The sequence below is a fragment of the Charadrius vociferus genome, unplaced genomic scaffold (genome assembly GCF_000708025.1).
Source record: "Charadrius vociferus isolate BGI_N301 unplaced genomic scaffold, ASM70802v2 scaffold282, whole genome shotgun sequence".
NCBI lineage: Eukaryota > Metazoa > Chordata > Aves > Charadriiformes > Charadriidae > Charadrius > Charadrius vociferus.
The window spans coordinates 11,084,704-11,106,914 of NW_009647731.1; the positions used below are offsets into that span (position 1 = coordinate 11,084,704).

Below are 22,211 nucleotides of genomic sequence, written 5' to 3' on the forward strand. Positions count from 1 at the left end.
GATAGCCGAAGTATAGGCTTCAGAGAATTAAGAAAGACCTGCCAAAAATTCAGTGGTAGTGGGGGGAAACGGCTACGCTTCACTTATTCTTCTGTAGAAACTTCTTTAAGCTACTAGTTGAAACTGCTCAAAATGTCATGGGTAGGCACAGAACAGTCTTAAAATTAGTAACAAGGAACTTTGCTTAACTTCTGTGCTTTTTGTTCTGCAGTGTGATGTTCAGGGTCAGAAATGCCTTATGTGGATCGTCAGAATCGCATTTGTGGTTTCCTAGATATTGAAGAAAATGAGAATAGCGGGAAATTTCTGCGGCGGTACTTCATTCTGGACACAAGAGAAGACAGTCTGGTGTGGTACATGGATAACCCACAGGTGAGATATTCTTGGCAATAGCTATCTGGCTTCTATCAATTTAAACTTTTCCAGAATTTTAACAAATTCACTTAAGAAAAATGGGGTTTAATATTAGTTTGTGGACCTGGAAGCTAGGGGAAAAAATCAGGTATGTAAGTGAAATAGTTGTAAATCAGTGTTTCTTCTTTGCTAATATGTGGAGTCTTTTAAAGAAAAAATATAGTTCATATTTCTATTTAAAACATTACCAATTGCACTTAATAGTAAAACATTAAAAACAGCTCAAACACCGGTGAATTGCCAGCATATGTAATCTAAGTATTGACAGGAGATTTAGGGATCAGACGGGAACCTGAATTTGATCCCACATATAAATCAGTCATTAGTTTGGAATCGTGATGTGCTATATTTATTTTCTATTAAGTGTCTTGAGTGTGTGTTACAGTAGTAAGGTAGTGCTATATAATAAAACCAGATGAGCTGAAACACATATGAGTTTTACTACGCTGGTCTTTAACCTTATGTGGAAGTATGTGCAAGTTTTCCTTGCATTGCACGGGCCAATTAGCTGTTTCATATCACTTTACCTCAACAGAATCAGCCATTGAAAAGCAATTTCTAACGATGCTTGCAATTTCAATACAGCGTGAATTGTATATGAACGAGGAAAGCTTGTATCCATCATGATGGATAGCATCCTTTATATAAAAGCTACTTCTACAACGTACACACATCAATGTGTTTTCAGGCATAGGGGAGAACAGATAATTGCTACGGGTTTGGGTACAGAGACAGTGAAAGCATAGGATCTAGGTCAGCTGACAACTGTCTGCCAGAAGAATATTTGTGAACCGTTCTGCCAGGAAGACCAGAGTTAAAATGCAGTCAAAGTCTATTGTTCAAAGGAACCAATGGAAAAAAATTTAGACGACGTACAGCTCGATGAATGTGACTTGTGGCTGAAGCGTTTAGCAGTTCTTACTGAGGAGAAAAAAGAATACCTGAAGTAAGAGAGACTTCAAGCATTTGATGTCAATGAGTGATATGAGGCAATGCATGTTTGTCAGTATCTCCTGTGATATAACCATGGCATGTGGGCAACAAGTTGAAATGCTGTAGAAAGTGCAATTCTTCAGAAGTCTTAAGACTAATTATATTTGCTGTGCACGCCTCTTAGAGTTACTAGTTTAGGCTTTCTTATTTTTTTTAATGTTACCATTCATGGGCAAATGAAAGGGTGCCTTGCAAGAAGCAAGTTGAAGCTGCTTGATTTTCTTCCATTGCTTTAGTTTCGAAGAACAACAGAGTTTTTATAGATCCACTGTGTGGAGACCACTATTAATCTTTGAAGTGATGAAACTCTTCATATAGGATGAGTCTATGGTGTGTGCAGAACTTCACTGGGCCCTTTGTTGCTGATAGAAATGCCCAGTTTCTATCTGTGAGAGTCAGTGCAGCTGTTCAAAGAAATAACGTTTTTAAGTCCACCATTAACCACATGTTATTATCCTAATATCAAGATTATAAAACTGGTGTATGCTGGGATCAAACTCATTCTGATAAAGTAAAACTTAAATTTATTTATTTGGGCAGAACGGGAAGACTTTTTAAATTAAATTTCAGTGTTACCAGTCTGTAGTAAACCTAACCTACTTTTTACCTTTGTAATATGAATGGAGTATAAACCCATTATTTGTCTGTCTTTCTGACTCTGGGTAGCATTAGGCTCCTCTTCGCCATGTAGAAGTTTATAAGGCACTACGGAATAATGAAGAGTGCTTTAGCTGCAGAAAGGGTCAGTGAGCAGATGCAGTACCATTTTTATGGTCTCCAGTGCTGATAGTGTAACATAAAAGGCCGTTTTCAAAGTAAAAATTGTAATGGAAACAAGTATATGGAAAACAATGCTCTCTTTGAAGGAACAAAATTAGGAAGACTGTTCCATCAGAAACAGTTAATAAAAAAGTTAACCATGGTTTGTGAGGCTCAGTTCTTTAACTGTTGTGTTTCTAGGCTACTAGCTCATTGAGAATAGCAATGTAAATGTTAGAGTACTGTGCTAAGCAAGGAGGTAAAAACAACGGAGGTATGTGCAAGGTACAGATTTAATATCCGTGCCAAAGACTGTAAATGTGCTTAGACTTAACTGCAACTTTAGGAAGTAGCATGGTCTTTCCCTGCAATAACTTTAATATTAAATGATAAGACTATGATTTTTCAATCCATTTTGGAAAATACGTGAGACAGCCTTTGAAGTATCTGACATAATAGATGAATGTCACTTCTTGTCCCTTCCGCCTGCCCTGGTCAAAATACATAAAATGCCAACATCTGTTAAGGAAAAAGTATTCTTTCCGGATTTCCTGGATGCAGACCTGCAAGAATCCTTTTTCCTCTAGTAAAATACATAAACCTCTAAAACAATTACTATTTGTATTGTTTCTAGCAGTCTTTCTGGTTTTAGTTGATTAACAGATGTGTGTATAATAAACAAGTAGTTTAGATCCTGTTTCAAGTGTACATTGTGTATTGTCTATAAAAACACATAGGATTTTCTTTTTGTTTGTGGAATTCAGTTGTTTGCTTTTTATGCATAAACACTGACTGTGATATGAGAATAAACTAGTTTTCACTTTGTAACGTATGATTTGTTTCAGAATCTTCCCTCTGGATCTCCACCTGTGGGAGTCATTAAACTTACCTATATTTCAAAGGTAAGACAATATGTAAGACAGTTGTTGCTAAATTTTGGTGCTAACTACCAAGGGCTGCTTCTGAAAGCCTCAAGTGGAGACAATTTTGAAGGCCTGTTACGTAGCGCATGGGAAGCTTTTTGCTTGTGTGCTCCTCCTGAATTTTAGAGAAGTGTTGCAAACGCTTCAATAGTATCAGGTTAAAAGAAGAACAGACTAATTACCGCGTTGTCTAGGTTTGTTTTGTGATTTCAAGTGGCAGCTCTTTGTGCTGCATAGAATTAATATTTCTGAACCGTATGTTTCAGTTTCTGTATGAGTATTTGAATTCCAACTAGTTTTGGAGAAAAGACAGACCACTTATGAAGTGGAAGATAAGTCTTTGGGTGGGATAGTCTGCAAGTAATAATGATCTTTAATTGATAGAACAGAAACATTTCTAAAAAATACTAGTTCATTACAGTCTGCATACACTCGCTTCCAAACGCGTCTAAAAGAAAACTGTAAATTAAGAAAGTCTTCATGGGTAAATTTGTAGCAGATACTGTATTAACAAGTAAGTGGGGAAACACTATTGATCTTCTCTTGTCTTTCTGCTCATTTCTCTTCCTTCCATTGCTTTTCTTGTTGTCATACTATATGTCCCCACCTTCCTTGTTTTGTTTTGGTTTTTTTTTATTCTTGTAAAAGGAGTCATTGATGCTGGTTATATCATGAGTACGGAAATGTCTATGGAGACCTGCTTATGTCCCTCCTGGTTTACTTCTTTTATGCTTACTTTGCCCCAGACCTCGCAGTTGTCATCTTAAGAAATCTGAAATGTTGTATCTCACTTCTAGTGGGAGCAGGGGTGGTCACCGGTGCCTTTGCACCTGTGTGCACCTTTGAAGGCAGCTCGAGTGTGTGTCCTGTGCGGAAGCTCTGTCTAACTTTCCGTAGCCCTTCTAGTTACGTAGTACGTGGTTTTTGTTTCTGGCCAAAAAAAAAAAAAAAAAAGTTTTGGTGAGAAAGGCTGCTTTGCCCTCTCCTCCACCCTTGATAAAAGTGCTCTATAATGTAAAAAAGGCAATGCCTCTCTCAAAACAGGATGCCCACTTCCCTCCTCCCCCAACACTGCAACGTTTTAGAGACTCCTGAAGAAAAGTGACTATTACTGGTTTTATGTTAATGAACCAAAATACAACTGATGTCCTTGAATTTTTAGTTCATTTGAGATGTAGAACTTCAAAACGCAAGTAGAAGTTTTATGTTTTCAGATGTCAACATTTTGTCTGGTAATGGATCCTTAAAATTATGGGGTGGGAACATATGGCTTAAGCTATCTTCTTACCATAGGTTGCATGTCTTGAACTGAAATTTATATAGTATTTTTTATTATATCTGTATATCTTTATACCTAACAAGATTGCTTTGCTGCTAATCTTCAAATTTAGCCACTTGAAAGAGAAAAAAATTGTGATACCTGATGTACATTTTGGATGTGCAGTGCAGTGATATTTATAATCTTAATTTCTGTACTAGGTTAGCGATGCAACCAAGCTAAGGCCAAAGGCAGAATTCTGTTTTGGTAAGTTCTTGCATGTGGCATGTGCATCAAGTATGTTCATTAGAAATTTGAAACAAAGATATTCTGCATTTCTGCTACTAGATACAGCTGGTAGTGTATTTTTTGAAAATAGCTTGTATTCCCTATTTCTTCTTTAGTACAAGAGAAACGTTGGCTTCTTCATAAGGTGTTTTTGTGGCTTTTCATATTGCAGCGTCATGAGGAGTGAGTGAGTGCTGGTTTTCAGATGTTTGAAATTTTTTAGGCATTAATAAGCTAATCAAAAATGATGGGTGTTTTCAGAAACATGGTATGCCTGTTAGCTATGAAAACGAGTAATTTAACTATTTTAATCTGCATTACTGATAAAAGAGTTGATTTAATTGATCTAAAAATACTGTCAGCCAATGCTCTTACATTAAGTTTCAGCCTCTCTTGCTGCACCAAAGAAAAATAATTTGCTGGGGTACTTTCTAGGTTTATTGATATTTAAACTTGTTTAAACTTGGGTAGAACTTTAGCTAATCATAAGAGTCCCTTCTGGTCTCTTTTAGATTCTTTTTTTCTTATGAGTAATTTGTCCAGAACTTAGCATAATTCCAGAATTTTTTTACAAGCAACTGAAGCATTCAGAAAAGTATGCGTGGAGACTGGAATCGGCCTCTGCTCTGTTTATGAATAACCTTTCTTTATGGCTGCATTCACACAATAATGAAAATCTGCTCAGATGAAGGTACTGAAAATGCCTGATTATGACAATTAGTTAAGCTGTCCTTTGCCATGTGCAGTGTTGTACAGGCCCAGGGAAGGCTGCTCCACCAGACTTGTGCAGTCTCTGTGTTGGAGCACTTTGTAAATCACCCTGTGTGGCTTCAGGGAGTCTGGACTAGTACGTAGCGCGTCAATTCAGTGCCATCTACAGATTCCTCTGCACATGCATGTGTAGAGGTGTTTGTCTTCATCAGCTGTAAAGTTGCTGTTGTCCGTGGGCCAGCTCTAAAAAGCCTTAATGGTCCAAGGTGCTTTTCATATTTCTGATTTATTAAAGCACTTTTGATACTCTCTAGAGGAAAAATATAAATTTATTGTCTTTTTATTTAAATACCAGGAGTCGTTGTTTCAGTCAACTCAGTTTACAGTTCTGTGGTTTGATTTTATATTTGCATCTAATAATGTTTGCTTCAAACCATCCACTTTACGGAGAAGGATGATAGAAGAGTAAAAAATATGTTTCTGGCATGTGTTTGCTGTTAGCAATGACCTGAAGAACTGTTATGTTACAGGTAGAGCAGTGAAATCTGTTCAGACTTTAGCTGCAATGCTTCAAAGTTCTGGGAAGCTTGTAGTCACTGTTCACCTTACTTAATGGAATTTGTGAGAAACCTAGCCACGATTATTTTTGTTTTTACTGTTACACAGAAATATGTTCGTCCTTTTTGAATAAAGGTATGCTAGGTGTTGCCAGGTAGATATATAAACTTACTTAAAAATATGCTTGCTTTGCCAAGTCACTAATATGAAATAAAGTTTAAAGTTGTTTGGTCCTGAGCATCATCTACTTAGTAATCAATACTGATTTTTCCACAGCTTAAAAAAACATAAAAATCGGTGATCATAATCATGTTAATGCATTTGTTGCAAAGGATAACCAATAGTGGTCAGATTTTTTAAAAGGAGAAATTGTAGACGTCCCCACACATAAAACTTTGTCGCTTAGGGAAATGAAGCTGTAGAAAATTCTGATAAAATTCAAGGCTTTATTTCTATGTAATAAAAATAATTTCAGAAATTCTGTACAGTGCTGTTAAAGTGGAGAGCTTAAAAAAAAAAAGAAAAGAAAAATAGTGGGTTTTTTTCTAAGATAAAGCAAGCCTGTCAAGTGGATGTATGTATCTCAAGATGACTTTCTAAAAAGAAATGCAGCAGAGAGCTTGAATACTTAAACTGGATTTTCCATCTGAAATTAAATCTTTCTATGATGGTTTTACGTTTGCTCTTAAATGTCAGTGTTGTTAACTTTTTCATACTGGTTTTTAACAGTTATGAATGCAGGGATGAGAAAATACTTTCTACAAGCCAATGATCAGCAGGACCTAGTTGAATGGGTAAATGTTCTGAACAAAGCTACCAAAATCACAGTAAGTGCTTTAGCTGATATTTAGCAATGTTTTCAAATGTTGACTGTCTCAAGGTGTTTAAATGTAACCTTTGCCTCCAGTTTTTATGCTAGAGTAGTCTTTTTTTAGCTGTACAAACAAGTCTTGGCTTGGCTTTCCAAGGCTTGGAGAAACTGTACAGAACTCCCCCCAAACTTGAGTTTATTTTACTTTTTGCTTTAGATATTGGACAAAAATGTGATTAATTTTTTCATTACAGCAAATGATGTTTCCTAATAAGTTAAAATTAACTGTACAAATTTAATATTAATTGAAATATGCAGAAGACACTTGCAAGCAATGAAAAGATACACATATATTTGCCTGATGTCAAAAGTTCCTATTTCTTAAAGTATCACTGAAATAATGAGCAAACACATCATGCCATGTTCCAGAGGCTCTCCTGATTTCAAGTAACATCCATTCAAAGAAACATTAATGCATTCTTCTGGTATGTGTTAAATTACTGTTCTGGTTTGTACCAGGACAGCTTGTTATCACATGGTAGAAAACCCCATGTATTACATCAGTCTTTTCAGGAGGCAGAAGTTATAGTTTTGTTAGCTCTCCGGTTTTGGGGAAGTGACGACGTGAACTGTTTTGAGAGCTTACCTTTACAAAGACGAGGTTCTGAGCATGGGTGTGCACATTCGTATTTGTTGTCAGTAACTTTCTCATTTTTTAAGTTGTATAAGGATGTTTCCATGAGATGTTTGGAATTTTTAATGTAGCCCTTTCTTTGGAGTTAAAAATGTTGCTACTAATGAAAAAAAAAAAAAAAACAGAAGCACAAAGCCTTGGGTTTTTCAAATGGAGGACACACCACAACCAGGCTTGAATTGTTTCCAGTTCAAAAAATAACGGGGTGAATAAAGAATTAATTGCATCAAATTAGAATTTAGTCTGAAAGCTGTTTATCGTATGTTCAACTTGCATTCTAAATGGCTGGTGAAATCATTAGTATTTTTGTCTTTGAAGGAACAAGCCTTTGCACTGTTAATCTGTTCAGAGGTTAGTATGGCCAGTGATTTAATCAAATAATTAAGATCATTCTATTGTCAATGTGCTCTAGGCAATCCTGCTTTAGCAGGGGAGTGGGACTAGATGATCTCTAGAGGTCCCTTCCAACTCTGAAATTCTGTGATTAATTTTCTTATGAGCATTACTTGGTATAGATTGTAATTCTCCAAGATTTGCTGCATTTTTAGGACTCTGAGTGCTGATAATTTCAAAATAACTGTGAACCTTTGCAGTCTAGCACATTGCTTTCCACTATTACTCAAATAGGTACACACATTCATATAAGAAGGTGGTTGTGGGTTCGGTCTATAACATTTTAAGTAGGAGTTTGTGACGGCTGAAGTGCTTACACATAAAGCTGTATCTACAAGCCCCTTCTCTTGAAAGGCTGAGGCCCATGATCTCTGTGCACTAGGAGGATGTCTTGTCCTTCAGCCCCAGACTTGGCTGTGAGTGGAGTCCCCTTGTACCAGTGCTAGCAAAGCTGGGCGTTGTGCAAGGCTGAGGGGACAGTGGAAGCGAGAGAATGAGCCTGACGCCACAGCTGAGCAAGCTGCTGAGTGCCACCTTCACTTGGCCAGGAGGAAGCTGTCCCAGGCTGACATTTGTGCTCTCAGGACTGTTTGTACTTCTTTGCAGACTGTTTTTTTGTGAAATAAGCAGTCCTGGGCATAGGAACTAGAATCACAGCAGACTATAAAGTAGCTTTGGTTTTGTCTAGATAGTTCAATTTCAAGTTTTGAATGTGCCACGGTCTTGCATTGTAATTCACCATATAAGGACAATTTGTGTGTCCCTTCTTTCTGAACGAATTTGGATGTCCTGTGTAAATACCCAGTAGGTTGCTGGCTAGGATATTTTGGTGTGAGACTCTTGATCTCTTCTTGATGAAGTCACTTCAAACTTACTAAATTAACATTAGGGGTAAAAGGATAAATGAAACTGTCTTAGGTAGCCAGGTAGTACATTTCTTAGGTTACAGATGTCTACTTCTTGCACAAACTCAGAAATTTGAGTAAACACTTTAGATCAAAACACTTACTGGGAAATTAAATTCCTGTGGTGTTTTGATTGCTTTAATTCCACGGTTGAGAGAATTAGCTAATCATAGAGTGGTTAGAGTTGGAAGGGACCTTAAAGATCATCTAGTTCCAACTCCCCTGCCATGGGCAGGGATACTTCCCACTAGACCGGCTTGCTCAAAGCCCCATCCAACCTAGTTAATGATAGTTAGAAATAGGTAGTTAGAGTAATTTTGGACAGAATTTAGTAATATATGTAGGAGGCGGTACACAAAGTCTTCATCCCAAGTATTGGAGTGTGAGTGCAGATGTCATGCTGGTCAGGCATCCTGTTTGACAAAAGCCACGGCACTGTAGCCCTGCATTTATGGCCTTACCGTGCTAGCTCTACAGGCACCGGGCATCTGCGGTCTAAAGCACTTTTTGCTAAAACTGAAAGCAAGTGAAAAATAAAGAACCAGTTCTTCGACAAATTAGCAGTGCTTCTTCAAGATCAAATATAGCACTTATGGCAAAGCTGGGAATTGATTTTTAGATTTCAAGACACCTGGTGGAATGTCTTTATTGGCACCAGTTTTTTTTCTGAGAACTAAAGTGTAGCCATTGCAACAAATTTTCATGTAAGCTATTTCTAGCTTTTTGCAATTAGAGAGCATTTGTTAAATCCTGCTAAAGACAAATTAAAAATGCTTGAATAATGATTAGGGCTTTCTTCAGGTCTTCATAAAACTTTTTATGCTAATTATGATATTCCACTTTCAGGTACCAAAGCAGTCTGATCCTCTGTGTCAAATGGATAATGCAAATCGTCAAGCTGAAAGCCCAGGTGGAAAGAAGCAAGTGTCTTACAGGACAGAAATTGTTGGCGGTGTTCCTATCATTACACCTACCCAGGTAATACCCTTAAAACAAGTGTGGTTTTGTTTGATAGTGAAAGCTTTGTTTGACTGGTGAGAATAGGTTAGGTATCACAATATAGCACATCAGCTTCTCACCTTGCTCAGAAGACTTTGATATGCACCTTTTATTGATACTGACTGGATTTTTTTCTTTTTGAGGATTTCATTCCCTTTATACAGGATTATAGAGAACTATACAAGACTAAGGAATTATTTGAGTATTGATTTTTGTTTTTTAATCACAGGTATCAGTGTGCTGAAAATGTCTTTTTTGTGTGCAAATTGTTGGTGTTAAAAAGACAGAACTTTGGCATTGTTAACTGTCAGGAAAAGTGGGTAAAAAAGGAGGTGATTAAGTCAGCTGGTTAGTATATGCATTATGTTATTAGAGGTAGTGAGGTTGACAGCAGATTAAACTATTGCAGAAGAGTCTTGTGGAAGTGGCATGTGTGAATAAAGAAGATAAGCATGTGCAGTGCAGTGGAAATAAATGTGACGTAAGGGATTCTGGGAAAAACGATCTTAGTTTTAATAGAAAATACTAGATTGTGAAATAAGCATTTTCACTTGAGTGAGAGGCAAGAGTTACAGTCACTATAAAAACATCATCTCAGTGTTCAGTAACAGCGGAGGAAAAACCCACAAATACTGCACGTTACTAGAAAAATAATAAGGAGCAAAACAGAAGACATCTTTGCTGTATAAATCCTGTCTTTGACCAGAGTTTGATTACTGTGTCCAGCTTTTTCTTCATCTTAAAATCTAGAACTGGAAAGGTTCAGAGAAAGATTTCAAGGGTGATTGGTCCATGTGAAATGGTCTCCATATGAGGAACAATTGAGTAGGCTTTTACTCTTACATCCTCCTTTAGTTATTTATTTTGCACATGGAAGAGGTCTATAAAATAACAATTGGCAGAAGTGGATGGTGTAAATTTTCGTTTCCACTATGAAAACTATGGGCTTTTAAACAAAGCTTATGGTGTAACCAGGTGGAACTTCATGTCTTCCTTCATGGAAGAAGGATCTATGCAGTGTTAAAGATATAGACCTGTATCTGTTTCTGGAAGTTCCCTGAGCTGAAAATAGTTACAGATTGGTTTAATAGCATGTAAATGACATGTATACACCTGAACTGCATTAAAAAAGTTGGTGAATTATGATGTCTTATGGTCCTAGAAATAGCTTTTTCTTTGCTGTAGTCACCTCTAGTGTTTTGCCCTTAAAGTCACGTTATGAGCTTGCACTAAATACATGCGTATATCTTGGTTTTAGGTCTGTTACATTCTTCATTCAGTGTCTGTCAATATTGTTTGAGACTATTCAGCACTTTCATAGTGTAGTTTCTAAATGGAACTTGCAAATACTCAACCAGAACCCTTGGAGAGTCTCCTTAGTTGTCTAGAAATCGGTTGAAATATTTTATCCGTTCAAACAAGTTGGAAATGGAATTTGTGAGCACAGGATGATACAGTTCTTTCCTATTACAACTAGTATAGTTACTCTTTGACCTTTAGAAAAAAATGACAATGTTCTGAACTTCCCTGCTTTTTTCTAGAAAGAAGAAATCAGTGAGTGCAGTGAAGGGGGTGATAGGAATTATTTGAAACGGTCACAAAGTCACCTTCCATATTTTACTGCTAAGCATCCCCCAGATAATGCTATTATCAAAGCTGGCTACTGTGTAAAACAAGGAGCAGTGGTAAGTATTTGAGAACAGTGTGTTTCATTAATCAAGAGCAAAGGTCTTAAGGTGGTGGTTGTACTTACCAAGTAGATGATTTAAAAAAAAAAAAAAAAAATAAATGTTATTACCAGTAACTTTAGCCATCCTTACAGAATCCCAGACTGGTGAGGGCTGGAAGGTCCCTCTGGAGCTCCCCCAGTGCCACCCCCCGCCAGAGCAGGGGCACCTCCAGCAGTGGCACAGGACGGCGTCCAGGCGGGTTTGGGATGGCTCCAGAGGGGGAGACTCCCCCACCTCTCTGGGCAGCCTGTGCCACTGCTCTGCCACCCTCACAGCAGAGAAGTTCCTCCTCACGTTAAGATGGAACTTCCTATGGTCAAGTTTGTGCCCGTTACCTCTTGTCCTATTGCAATCCTTAATATTATCAGTAGTGCTAAATATCAAACTTACCCTCCGGTAGCATGTAATTTATGTCTGTGTTACTTCTTTTCATGACTTTCTTCAGTGCTGTGTTGTTGGAGATGTTTTGGAGAGGAAAAGTTGTGTGCACAGAGACTTTCATCTAAATTAAGGCAGAATTTCAATGCCTGCATGCTTTTTAAATCACTCAAATATTCAGAAATATTACAGTTAAAAGGAAGAATTGTACAATTTGCCAGACTGATTAACACAAGTGGAACTAATCACATGATGCCTTGCTAAAAGAAGGAGTAGATAGTTAAGATTAAGCAAGATGCTTTGTGAGTCCTCAGATTCATTTTATCTTGGATTATGAAGCTTCTTTTTGTAACGCCTTTTTTTTTTAGTTAAAAATAAAATAGAAACCTTTAATGTATTGTCTTTTAACATTTGTTACGGGGTATTTGTGCTGCTGAGTTGCTACAGTTTCAGTGGAGATTGTTGAAAAATTCTTACAATAGAGAATTGTTTCTAGAATTTGTAATTTTTCAGTTTTCAAAAAAAAATTTAATTGGGCAGAGTCTGGCAGAATTATTTTGGGGGCACTATATGTATACAAGACACATAGATATATGTACTATATAAAAATGATAAATATTATAGATGACTATAAATAGGCATTATACAATATCATAGACTAGAATCATAAATATAAATATATGAATAGTATATAACATGTAAGTGTATTTTTATTTTTTATATAAAACATAAATATTCATTTTCCTTTAATAGATGAAGAACTGGAAGCGAAGATACTTTCAGTTAGATGAAAACACAATAGGATATTTCAAGTCTGAACTGGTAAGTTTCCAAATGTGTGTTATTCTCCAGTGATCCTTGCAAGAAAATCTAAAGAAATACGCTGTATTTGAGTATTTGAAAAATGTGCTGTGCTGATCCTGCAGCTCTCAGGTCTGTACTGTAATAACTTTTCACCATTGTGAAGAACAAAAGTTAACAGGGTGGCTCTTAAGTCAGACTTCAGTCTTCTGTTTGGGAACTTGTCTGTAGGGCACTTAAGAACAGTAATAGGATATATTCTACAATCACCCTGATTTTTGTATTACTGTCTTATGTCACTTTGTACTCATGTATAATTAATTGTGTTCTTGAAACAGCTGATCGTTATGTGGAGAGGTAAAACTGTAATCTTGCAATTCTTAATTTAAAGTTAGGATTGTAGGGTGTTTTATCTTACAAATGATGGGATCTTTTCCCACACACTTGTTTCACCAAGCAGCCAAGACAGGCAAAGAACTCTGCTGTTCAGAAGCAATGCTTAGAGTTTGTTTCGGTTTCATGATCTTTCTTCCCCACTCATCGCTCTTGAACTTTTTGACCATTTTTGACCAAATGTTAAGTGCCTTCAGGCTTCATTTAAAAGTGAAGTGGCTGGTACTGGAGGCGGTCTGTTTTCCCCAAAAAGGAATCCCACATTTACTAAACATGAGAACATTTGTACATGAGGAATAAAGTCTGAGTTGTAGAGTATTATAAACCAAGCAAACTTGAGTTTACAGGCCAACTGTAAGATGCAAAATGTTAAGGAGCCAAATTTCAGGCTGTTTTTGAAGAGAACTTTTGCTTTACTTTTAATGAGGGAATACAACAGTAACAGGAGTTTGACCTTGCATTATTGTCTTTGTTAAAGTGTCAGAATAACACAAGTCTGACACGTTGCCTATAATAAACCCTCTATATTCATTTTAAAATAAAATCTGAGTGTAGATTGCTTGCGAGTAAACTCTGACTCTAAGAAAAATTGAGTATACTAAAAGCTGGTAGAAATGCATACACTTTTAGTGTTTCATCATGATCCTTTCCAGTTTAATTGAAATAAACAATATAAATTCTTCTAGTGTCCTCTGTTCTTCAGGCTAATATCCCCTTGCTGCAGTTTGAGGAAGGTACTGGACTGACCAGCTGTCAGACAACAGGAAAGTAGATCCTGCTTCACAATTTTTATTGAAATCACGTTTTTTTTTCCATTTTGAGAGTCACCCCTCTTTTCAGGGACTTAAGTACTGAATAGATGGAGAATATAGCATTCTTTTATTGATTATAGTGGTTAATCAAAGGATTCCATGGTTAGGGGACATAATTGTGATAATCACGTTTCATTTAGTTTTTTAACGATTGGATCTGCTGTGTCTGAAACATACATGTTGGAGAGACTTAATCTGTGCTGGAAAGAGCAAAACTTTCACAGAGCACAGCCCACCAAGAAGAAGACAACAACTGCAACTTAACCATATATCCATTAGACTCTTCTTTATCTCCTACAAACACAAAAATGGTAAAGTGCTCTCTTCTGAAGATTTCAAGCAGTGAGTGATTTCTATCAGGGATGCGTGGGATCTCTGTTTCCCTAATAATCTCCTGTTCCTAACGAGAGTAGCACAAAGATTGGAGAAAAGTTCGGTAGTGACTGTTTGTCATGCTTTTGTGGTTAAGAAGGCTGTGGCATGAAGGTCATATTCAGCTAGTGTAGCATCAGACTTCTAATTCTGGAAAACTTCATTCTGTTGGACTTCAGTTCCCAGTAGCTGCAGTCTTCACTCAAGTATGGCTCTTACTTGAAGTTTGTTTGTCTTGGCAGCCAGCCTGCTCACCAGTACTTCAGATGATTCTTACTGGACTGGGTATCTTGAGATGCTGCTGTTTGGCATCTGTGGAAATATATCTGAGTTCTCTGCTCTCAAAAGTGTAAAAAAAATGTTGGGTTTTTTTTTTTTTAATTGTTTCTGTTTTTTTTTTTTTTTTTATTGTGGTTGGTTGGTGTCCTGTCCCCTTCCTCCCCCTTAATGATCTCCTCTCTTCCATTTGGGGAAGAGCCCATGTCAGTCTTCAGGTGGAGCATAGGGAAATACAAGCAATATCTGACTTGGAAGATTATGATTTCTGAGCTGAGGTCTTCCCTGCAATGGGTGTCTGTATTCCAGGAATGATCTTGCAGTTCATGTTTCTTGTATTACTTAGAAAACTCTGTTGTAATGGATGAGTGAACCTAGGAAGAGCAGGGAGGAGAGAGCGGGGAAGAGGGGCAAAATAACTGAAGGCATTGAGTTTTAAACGCTGAACATTTGATCTGCTATAGAGACAAGTGTTTTAATGAAAACTGACATTTGAGGATGGTTATAGTTGGGTGACATTCGCTGTTTGCTATAACAACATAAATCTCTTAAGTATATGTAATAGAACTTGTAGAGAAAGTACTCATTCCAGAGCTGACAGCTTTTGTTTTGTCTGTAAGCTGAAACCAACTCCAAGTAATCCATTCCAACATTGCTTAAAGGAAACACCTTAGGAGGTAAAATAAGTTGTTGTCTGTGTTTTACTGCAACAACCACAGGAAAATCATAGTACGTATGACATTACGTTGTTGTGGCAAAAGTGAAAGTATTTCTGTTTGAACGTTCTCACTTTTTTCCTGTTGTGTGAAACTTTGGCAGAATTTTAACACTCATTTTTGTTAAGGTAACAGAACATTCATATGCTTTAAAAATACTTGCTCTTTTACAGGTCTTGGTACAATTGATTTCTTTGTATTATTTTTAATTGTATTGAGTATAGGATACAATTAGTCATACTTAAAGCCATGTTATGCAGTACAATTAACAAAGCATCTTGTATCGTGGCATTTCATAGCAAATGAATATAGTCATGGTTTTGCTGAAATAAGCTGTTTGAAACCAGATTCAACTTTCTGATCTGGTTAGGGGAAGCGGACAGGGGTGGTTGTCTCCATTATGGTAAGGTGAATGAATGTGTTTGAGGTGGTTTTTTTTTTTACTTCTTGATTTCACCTCCTCTTCATTGCCAGTGTCATGATTGGTTTAATACTTACAAAAGCAAATTAAATTTTGGTTGACATCACCTTTTGCATAAGTGACTGCCTTGAAAGTCTCATTTACACAAGTCTGCTGCTACCAACTGCCCTGACCTCTGGCTTTTTGACTATATTCTAGTTGTTAGATATACTCTACCGAAATATTTTTGGCCTTTTTTTTTTTTTTTTTCCTAGGAAAAGGAACCTCTCAGGGTTATACCACTTAAGGAGGTCCATAAAGTTCAGGAATGCAAGCAAAGGTGAGGAGAGAAGCACTGATGCGGTTACGTGGGATGTGGTACACTGCTGTTTCATGGCTAGACTGCTAATTGGAAACAGTGGAGAACTTTGTAATAACTTTGGTTGATGTATGCATGTGTGATACTCTCTACTTATAGGACAGCAAGTAGTTTTGTGCATAAAACTGGTTTTGAGGGTTCTGCATCGGTGTGTGTTTCAACCTTGTAACATTCAGTAGAATGTAAATGCGTTGGACAGGGGTGGAACAAAGGAGTATCACGCGATCGTGAGTTAGAGATGCATGGGTGCTGGCTGATTTGAAGCAGCAATTTTAGGAGTCTCTATTCTGCTTATATAACCTCTAAACCTTTAGAGGACATTACCTTATGTTAAATGTCTGAATGTAGATGAGAACACTCCTCCTGCTGTTTCCCTCCCACCAAATGGCAATATACTAAGGAATTAATTGCATTTGTAGTAGGTTTGCTTTTTTTTTTTTCAGTAGGCTCCTGCTTAGGACTAATGCTTTGTGAAGCCAAAATATGTATTTATATTGCAAAATATAAATGTGAAATTTCATAGGAATTTGGCTAGAACAATAAATATTTTTGCAAACTTAACATGGTTAACATGCTTTAGAATGTTCCAATTAAAAATATGTATAGTAGTATACATGCCACTGATAAAGAGTCAGGACTAAAATGAGTAAGAGAAGATGTTTTTCTTTTTCTACTTGGTATTTACCAAAAAAACAACAGTAGAGTGATAAAGAAATGCAAACGTCTTCAGACAACAAATGCTGTGGTTCTCTGCACATCCTAGAGTCCTTTTAGAATAGATAGTTGTACTTGCTGTTGAAGTATTTGTGTGTTTCATTTACAGTGATATAATGATGAGAGACAATCTTTTTGAAATCGTAACAACTTCTCGAACCTTTTATGTACAGGTAATTTCTTCTTTAAACTTTGGGCAAAACCAAGGGACTGCCATAGTCAAAGCGAAGAAGCACTGCTGTTTTGCTTTTTAAGTTGTATTTTAACTATGCCATGATTTTCCAAGGGAATGTGATCTTCATTATGTTTCAGAAAGATACATATAAGAAATATTCCACATAACAGCAGCTGTTGCGTTGTTAGTGTATGAAAGCAATAAACAACAAATGCTAATGTGATTTTGTTGGCATTTGGGTCTTTAGATTCTGTAGGATCAACTCAATATTTTAAAATTTTATTTTGAAGTAATAAATTTTTGTGTAACAGTTGAGTTCTCAGATTCAGGGTAGTTGCCACATTGAAATATCTACTAAAGCACAGCAACATTTAGATTTCAGTACCTATTTGGTAATGTGTACCTATATGCACTGTATTCACTTCATCCTTACCATGTTATCTTTTAAATGTTTGGATATAATGCAAATCACAAAGCCTTGCATTTCCTAGCTCTGTGGGAATGCGATGCTCATAGCACTGGAAATATTTTTTGAGTTTCTCTTGTAGGATCAGAAAGGCCTGTGTAGCCTAATGCAGGCAGTGGTGCCAGATGCTGAGTTATGAGCTGTCTTATAGCTGAACATAATTAAGTGACATGTTGCAGATGTTTCTCGCTGGGTGAATGTGCTAGTTTAGTAAAGCTGCAACTTAATTAGGAGATAGCTTTAGCTTTTTATCTGTCTTTATCCCAGATGTGCACACGCTTGGTATTCACTGTTAATCTATTGCATCTTTGTGCGATTGTTGTTCTGAGTAAATGTACAGCTGACCCCTAACAGAGACTGCTTTTTATTTTGCTGTAACTCTTCAGTAACTACCTCATAGAAGTAAAATGCAACAGTGGCTGAAAAGTACAGAAGTTATGTCATTGGTCAAAGTCTGCTAAGAGGGGTCTGCAGATCTCCTGTAAGAATTTCTGGGGCGCTTTAATTTTTTTTTTTGTTTGTTGAAAGTAAAAATTTGAGCCTACAGTATGCAAATAGTACAAAAATACTTATTTCTTGCTTACTATTTTATATAACTACATACATATAGTAAATTCAGGGTAAGCTTTTAAGAAATGTCGGGGTTAAGAAATGGAAGTCCCTATGGCTTTAAATAAGACTACTAAAGCAGGGTAAGGCTGTCACTTTAATGCAGATGGTCAGAATACTGGGAAAGTTGAGAGCTGATTATGTTAAATATAACGCATATTGTTTGATCCAGGCGGACAGTCCAGAAGACATGCACAGTTGGATAAAAGCAATTTCTGGGGCCATTGTAGCACAGCGAGGACCTGGAAGATCAGCAGCTTCCGTATGTTATTCTGAACTTCAGAGAAAATGTGATTAGTTGATGTTCACTTGTGCTCATGAAACTCTAGTTTGTTTTCCCCTTTGCATGTCCTCTATCCTGTCCTGTAGTAACGTGGCATCTTTGCATGAACTTTCATATAGACTGGCATAAAATATTTTTGTTTTTAATTGAGTGCTTATCTTAGTCTTAAATGTGTGTAACTTTATGTGCATTGTATTGTCTTGAAAGTGTAGATAATGCAAGTGCTAACCTAGAAAAACTCTTCTGAGTTCAGTATGATCTTTGTCACTATGCTGCTACTGGTTTGAAAGTAAAACTTAAACTTTCTAATTCCTGCGAGGTGTTTTGGCTAATTGCTGAGTTTTGCAATCAAATGACAATATCCTAATTTGTTTTTAACAACTCTAATAAATTCTCATTCTCTATTGTTGACAGTTTATTGTGTATGCAGATACAGATTCAAATTTAAAGTAACTTCTTTAAGAGATCTCTGCTCGCATGAATTAGTTTTTGCTATTGGAAACGTAGTGTGAACACCATCTAGCACTACTGAACTGAGGCACTGTGACAAATCTTATTTGTGAAGCCGTGTGGGTGCCAACATCTCATATGAATGTGCATTTACACTGTATTTGATGTTCAGTACAAAGTACATTAACTTGCAACTGTAGTGTCACAGTGTCTCCATGTATATCCAGATTTAACAAATGGAATACAGTTCAGATGCTGCAAGCTATGGTTTTCATTTTTTGGCTATGGGATGTTTTGTAATAAGCTGAATATATCATTACCCCATAATCTGAAATCTAATAATTTAAACCTAATAATTTAAATCTGGCTTTTGACTACACGTTTGCATTGATACTGTGTTTCTGTTAACTCAATCAAAGCTCTTGATTATTTTTTGCAGCTGGGAGCAGCTTCATGCTTTTAAATAAAACTTCCTTTCATAAATTTTGTTTCTTTGTGGGGGAATGAAAATATGCAGATAACTTTTCTTTGTGTATGATTTGTTTTTTTTTTTTTGTGGGGCTAACTGAGCAATCTGGCTATTACTGTCTGCATTACTTCTTTCTTTTTTCCCCTCTCTTCTCTTCTTTCCCCAAGTGTAGGTTACTCTAATCTTAGCTTTGCACTGTGTTCCAGATGCGGCAGGCCAGAAGGCTGTCGAATCCTTGTATACAGAGGTATACATCAAGAACTGGTGAATGCAGCACGTATGTGGGCTCTCATGTAAACTTGCCTTCTTAACAGAGGGCTAGGACTAGAGACTAATTTGCACTATAAAAAACTAAAAATAATGCTACCTGTTGTCATTACCATTACTGAGAACTAACTCATAAATTATATCATTCACTTACAGGTTTGCACTGTTTTTTCTTACTTTTAAAATAATTGGAAATTAAAAATGGCAAAAACATGTGTTTATACTTCAAAGCATACTATATATTTAAACGTAAGTTATGTGATGTCATTTTAATAGGAAAGTATTAAAACTAATTTGCATGAGAGTTCATATTTCCATTTTACTTTACATTTTTTTTTGAAACTGCGCAAAAGCAAAATTAAATTTAAGCTACCCACAAACTAATACAGATGCGTGCACACAAAAAATGCACGTTGTAACTCTAGTAATTGGAAGGATAATATTGTAGCCTGATTTGCATGGCTTATAAGTCTCTGCATGAAATTATTAGTTCAAACGTAGAAGTGTTACAATGTATAATCGGTACACTGTTCAAAGCAGTACACCTTAGGAGTAATACAGCAGCATAGTCCCTTAGCTGAAATTACAGTCAGTGTGGGTAGTAAAATGTAAGTATCCTTCAGTTCAATTTAGCAAAACATTTATTATAGAAATCTTGTCCTGATATCCATTACTTTTGTCCTATTGGTTGATCTAAAATTATTACTAGTAAGAAGAATATAAATCACTGAGTCGTATGTTCTCCTAAAGCAAGTGTTTTTCTTGAAGTGGAGTATTAAGTCAGGTATGAAATAAGGCAGTGTAAATAATGTGAAATACTTCACTGAAATTGAACACAAAACTGAAGTAAAAAAGTTGCACAGCTTCTTCATGCAATAATATTAGTTAATTTATAAAAAGAAATACGGTAGTACTTGGCAGAATCCATTATGATTAAATTTATGAATTCATGCCATAGCATTCTAAAAGACACTTGGAAAACTGCTGTGAAAAAATAAGTGTTTCATTTAGGATGTGTATTTGCATCTTGGACACACGTCTGATGATTTGTTTGCTAATAAATGTGCTTGAAAAGTGACTTGATTTGTGTGCACACATGGGTTCGCAGATTTCTTTAGTTCACCTACTAACACTGGTGATGGCAGAAGTGGCAGCAGCTGCAGCTCCTAATGCATGCAGAGGGAAGCATTCACTGCGTCATCGCACATCATTTTGATCATGTCATTTAACACTGTATGCAGCGCTGTTTTCGATATCCCTCGGTATTTGAGACATCCTTACAGAACCGATAGATACAATCCAGAACCCGAGGAATTTTTTGTTCTGGAGATGCAACTGTAGGTCAGGCGGGATGTCCTAGGACATCTAAATTGATGCTCTGTGCCTATGCTTTAGACGTCTAAACCACTCCTAGGTAGTCAGGGAACTTGTTTCTATCAGTAAGTAAATGGTGGAAGATTATTTTCACAGTATCAATCTAATAGAGTTAAGTAAAAGTCAACAGAATGGCAGTTAACAATAGTAAACACAAAAAAACCAATTTGACAATATCTTAAAGATCAGTTTCTTTTGTAGGTCCATTAACTTTGGAAATTGTTATGCAGTCTTCACAGGATAAATAGTTACTGCTGCTGTTTGGTCCCTGGAACAAACTGGGGAGATTAGTACCCCCAGAAGAGGGAATAGTAACATGTTCATTACTTCAGGATTTAGGATATGAGTGCCTGGTGTGTATGAATATGTTTGAATACATTTTTTTCTCTTGGAAAGATGTCACTTTGGTGTTTAAAGTGCGTATCTTCAAAAGGTTACTTAACATCTTAGTAAAATTAGAAGCTTCAATTTGCTGGACTGCATTATAAAGACTAAAGAGCTGCTGAGCTTGATTTGAGAAATTTAATTTCCTCAAATGAAGAAACTGATGTTGCTGTCACATACTGCTGTAAGCTCACATTTAATAACACACTGCCTTGAGAAAGCACCTGCCTCCCGCTGCTGTGGCTGATGCTTCGCTTTGTGTATTTTCTGTCTTGATTTTTTTTTTTTTTTTTCTGAGAGTGAAATCTGAAACTACATCTTTCCAGCATGACATCAATGACTTCATCTGACATGTGCTCTTCTTTTCCAGGAGCATACCGAACCTTCTTCCGAACCCAACCATGCTCTCCGTTCTGCCGTCCCAGCCCCAGCCACCTCACATTCCACAGCCGCTCACGGCAGCCCTCTGGTCCCAAACCCTCACGCCAAATACCCTGCCTTGGAGAAGCGAGGATTTCACGAATCTTTTACCAAGGCCAAGCCAGGGAGCTACAAGATCCAGGTTGTCGCTCCAAGAGAATCAGCTTCCAAAGTGACTGAACAGGGCCTCTCGGAACCCCAAAGTAAAAATGGCACTCAGGAACAGGATCCTGGCCTTGTGGATCTGGATGATGCAAGCCTTCCAGTTAGTGATGTGTAGTGATGGAAGTGTTTGGAGAATGATCCATTTGTTCGGTCCTCTAATTTCCTTGCTCGGACTTTTAACCAAAGAAAATTATAGGAAATGAGAACAAAAAACCGGAACACTGATTTTTATATATATGTATGTGTGTATTTCTGTGCACACATGTGTATATATAAAGTTTGTATATTGCCTTTCAGCTGAGGGTCAGAAATGGACCTTATGCATTTTTTTCAAAGCCTGATAGTAAATCACCTACTAGGGAGGGGCCAAACTGCACTATTTAGGAAAAAAAAAAAAAAGAAAAAGGCAAAAGACAAAACCAAAAAAAGTACTTCTGCAAGTAAGCAAGGTACCAGCAACTTTTCATTCCTA

General features: G+C 36.8%; 1 protein-coding gene across 2 annotated transcripts; it reads left to right on the forward strand.

Moving 5' to 3' along the window:
* Positions 1-217: 217 nt before the first annotated feature.
* On the forward strand, positions 218-21,952 carry PLEKHA1 (pleckstrin homology domain containing, family A (phosphoinositide binding specific) member 1). Of its 2 annotated transcripts, none has more exons than XM_009881597.1 (11): positions 218-372; positions 3,012-3,068; positions 4,569-4,614; positions 6,634-6,731; positions 9,554-9,685; positions 11,248-11,391; positions 12,568-12,636; positions 15,860-15,924; positions 16,787-16,850; positions 18,100-18,189; positions 21,525-21,952. In XM_009881597.1, exons 1-11 carry the CDS (start codon positions 232-234, stop codon positions 21,852-21,854), a joined length of 1,236 nt encoding a protein of 411 aa, XP_009879899.1. In that variant the 5' UTR covers positions 218-231; the 3' UTR covers positions 21,855-21,952. The 2 variants fall into 2 exon arrangements, with proteins under 2 accessions (XP_009879899.1, XP_009879900.1); XM_009881598.1 differs by lacking the exon at positions 21,525-21,952 and adding an exon at positions 19,336-19,440.
* The last annotated feature ends 259 nt before the right edge of the window (positions 21,953-22,211 follow it).

Coding starts and splice junctions, on each gene's coding strand:
- PLEKHA1 (XM_009881597.1), top strand. CDS start 232: ATGCCTTATGTGGATCGTCAGAATCGCATTTGTGGTTTCCTAGATATT. Junction 4,615..6,633: donor AAAGGCAGAATTCTGTTTTG/GTAAGTTCTTGC, acceptor GGTTTTTAACAG/TTATGAATGCAGGGATGAGA. Junction 15,925..16,786: donor GTTCAGGAATGCAAGCAAAG/GTGAGGAGAGAA, acceptor TTTCATTTACAG/TGATATAATGATGAGAGACA.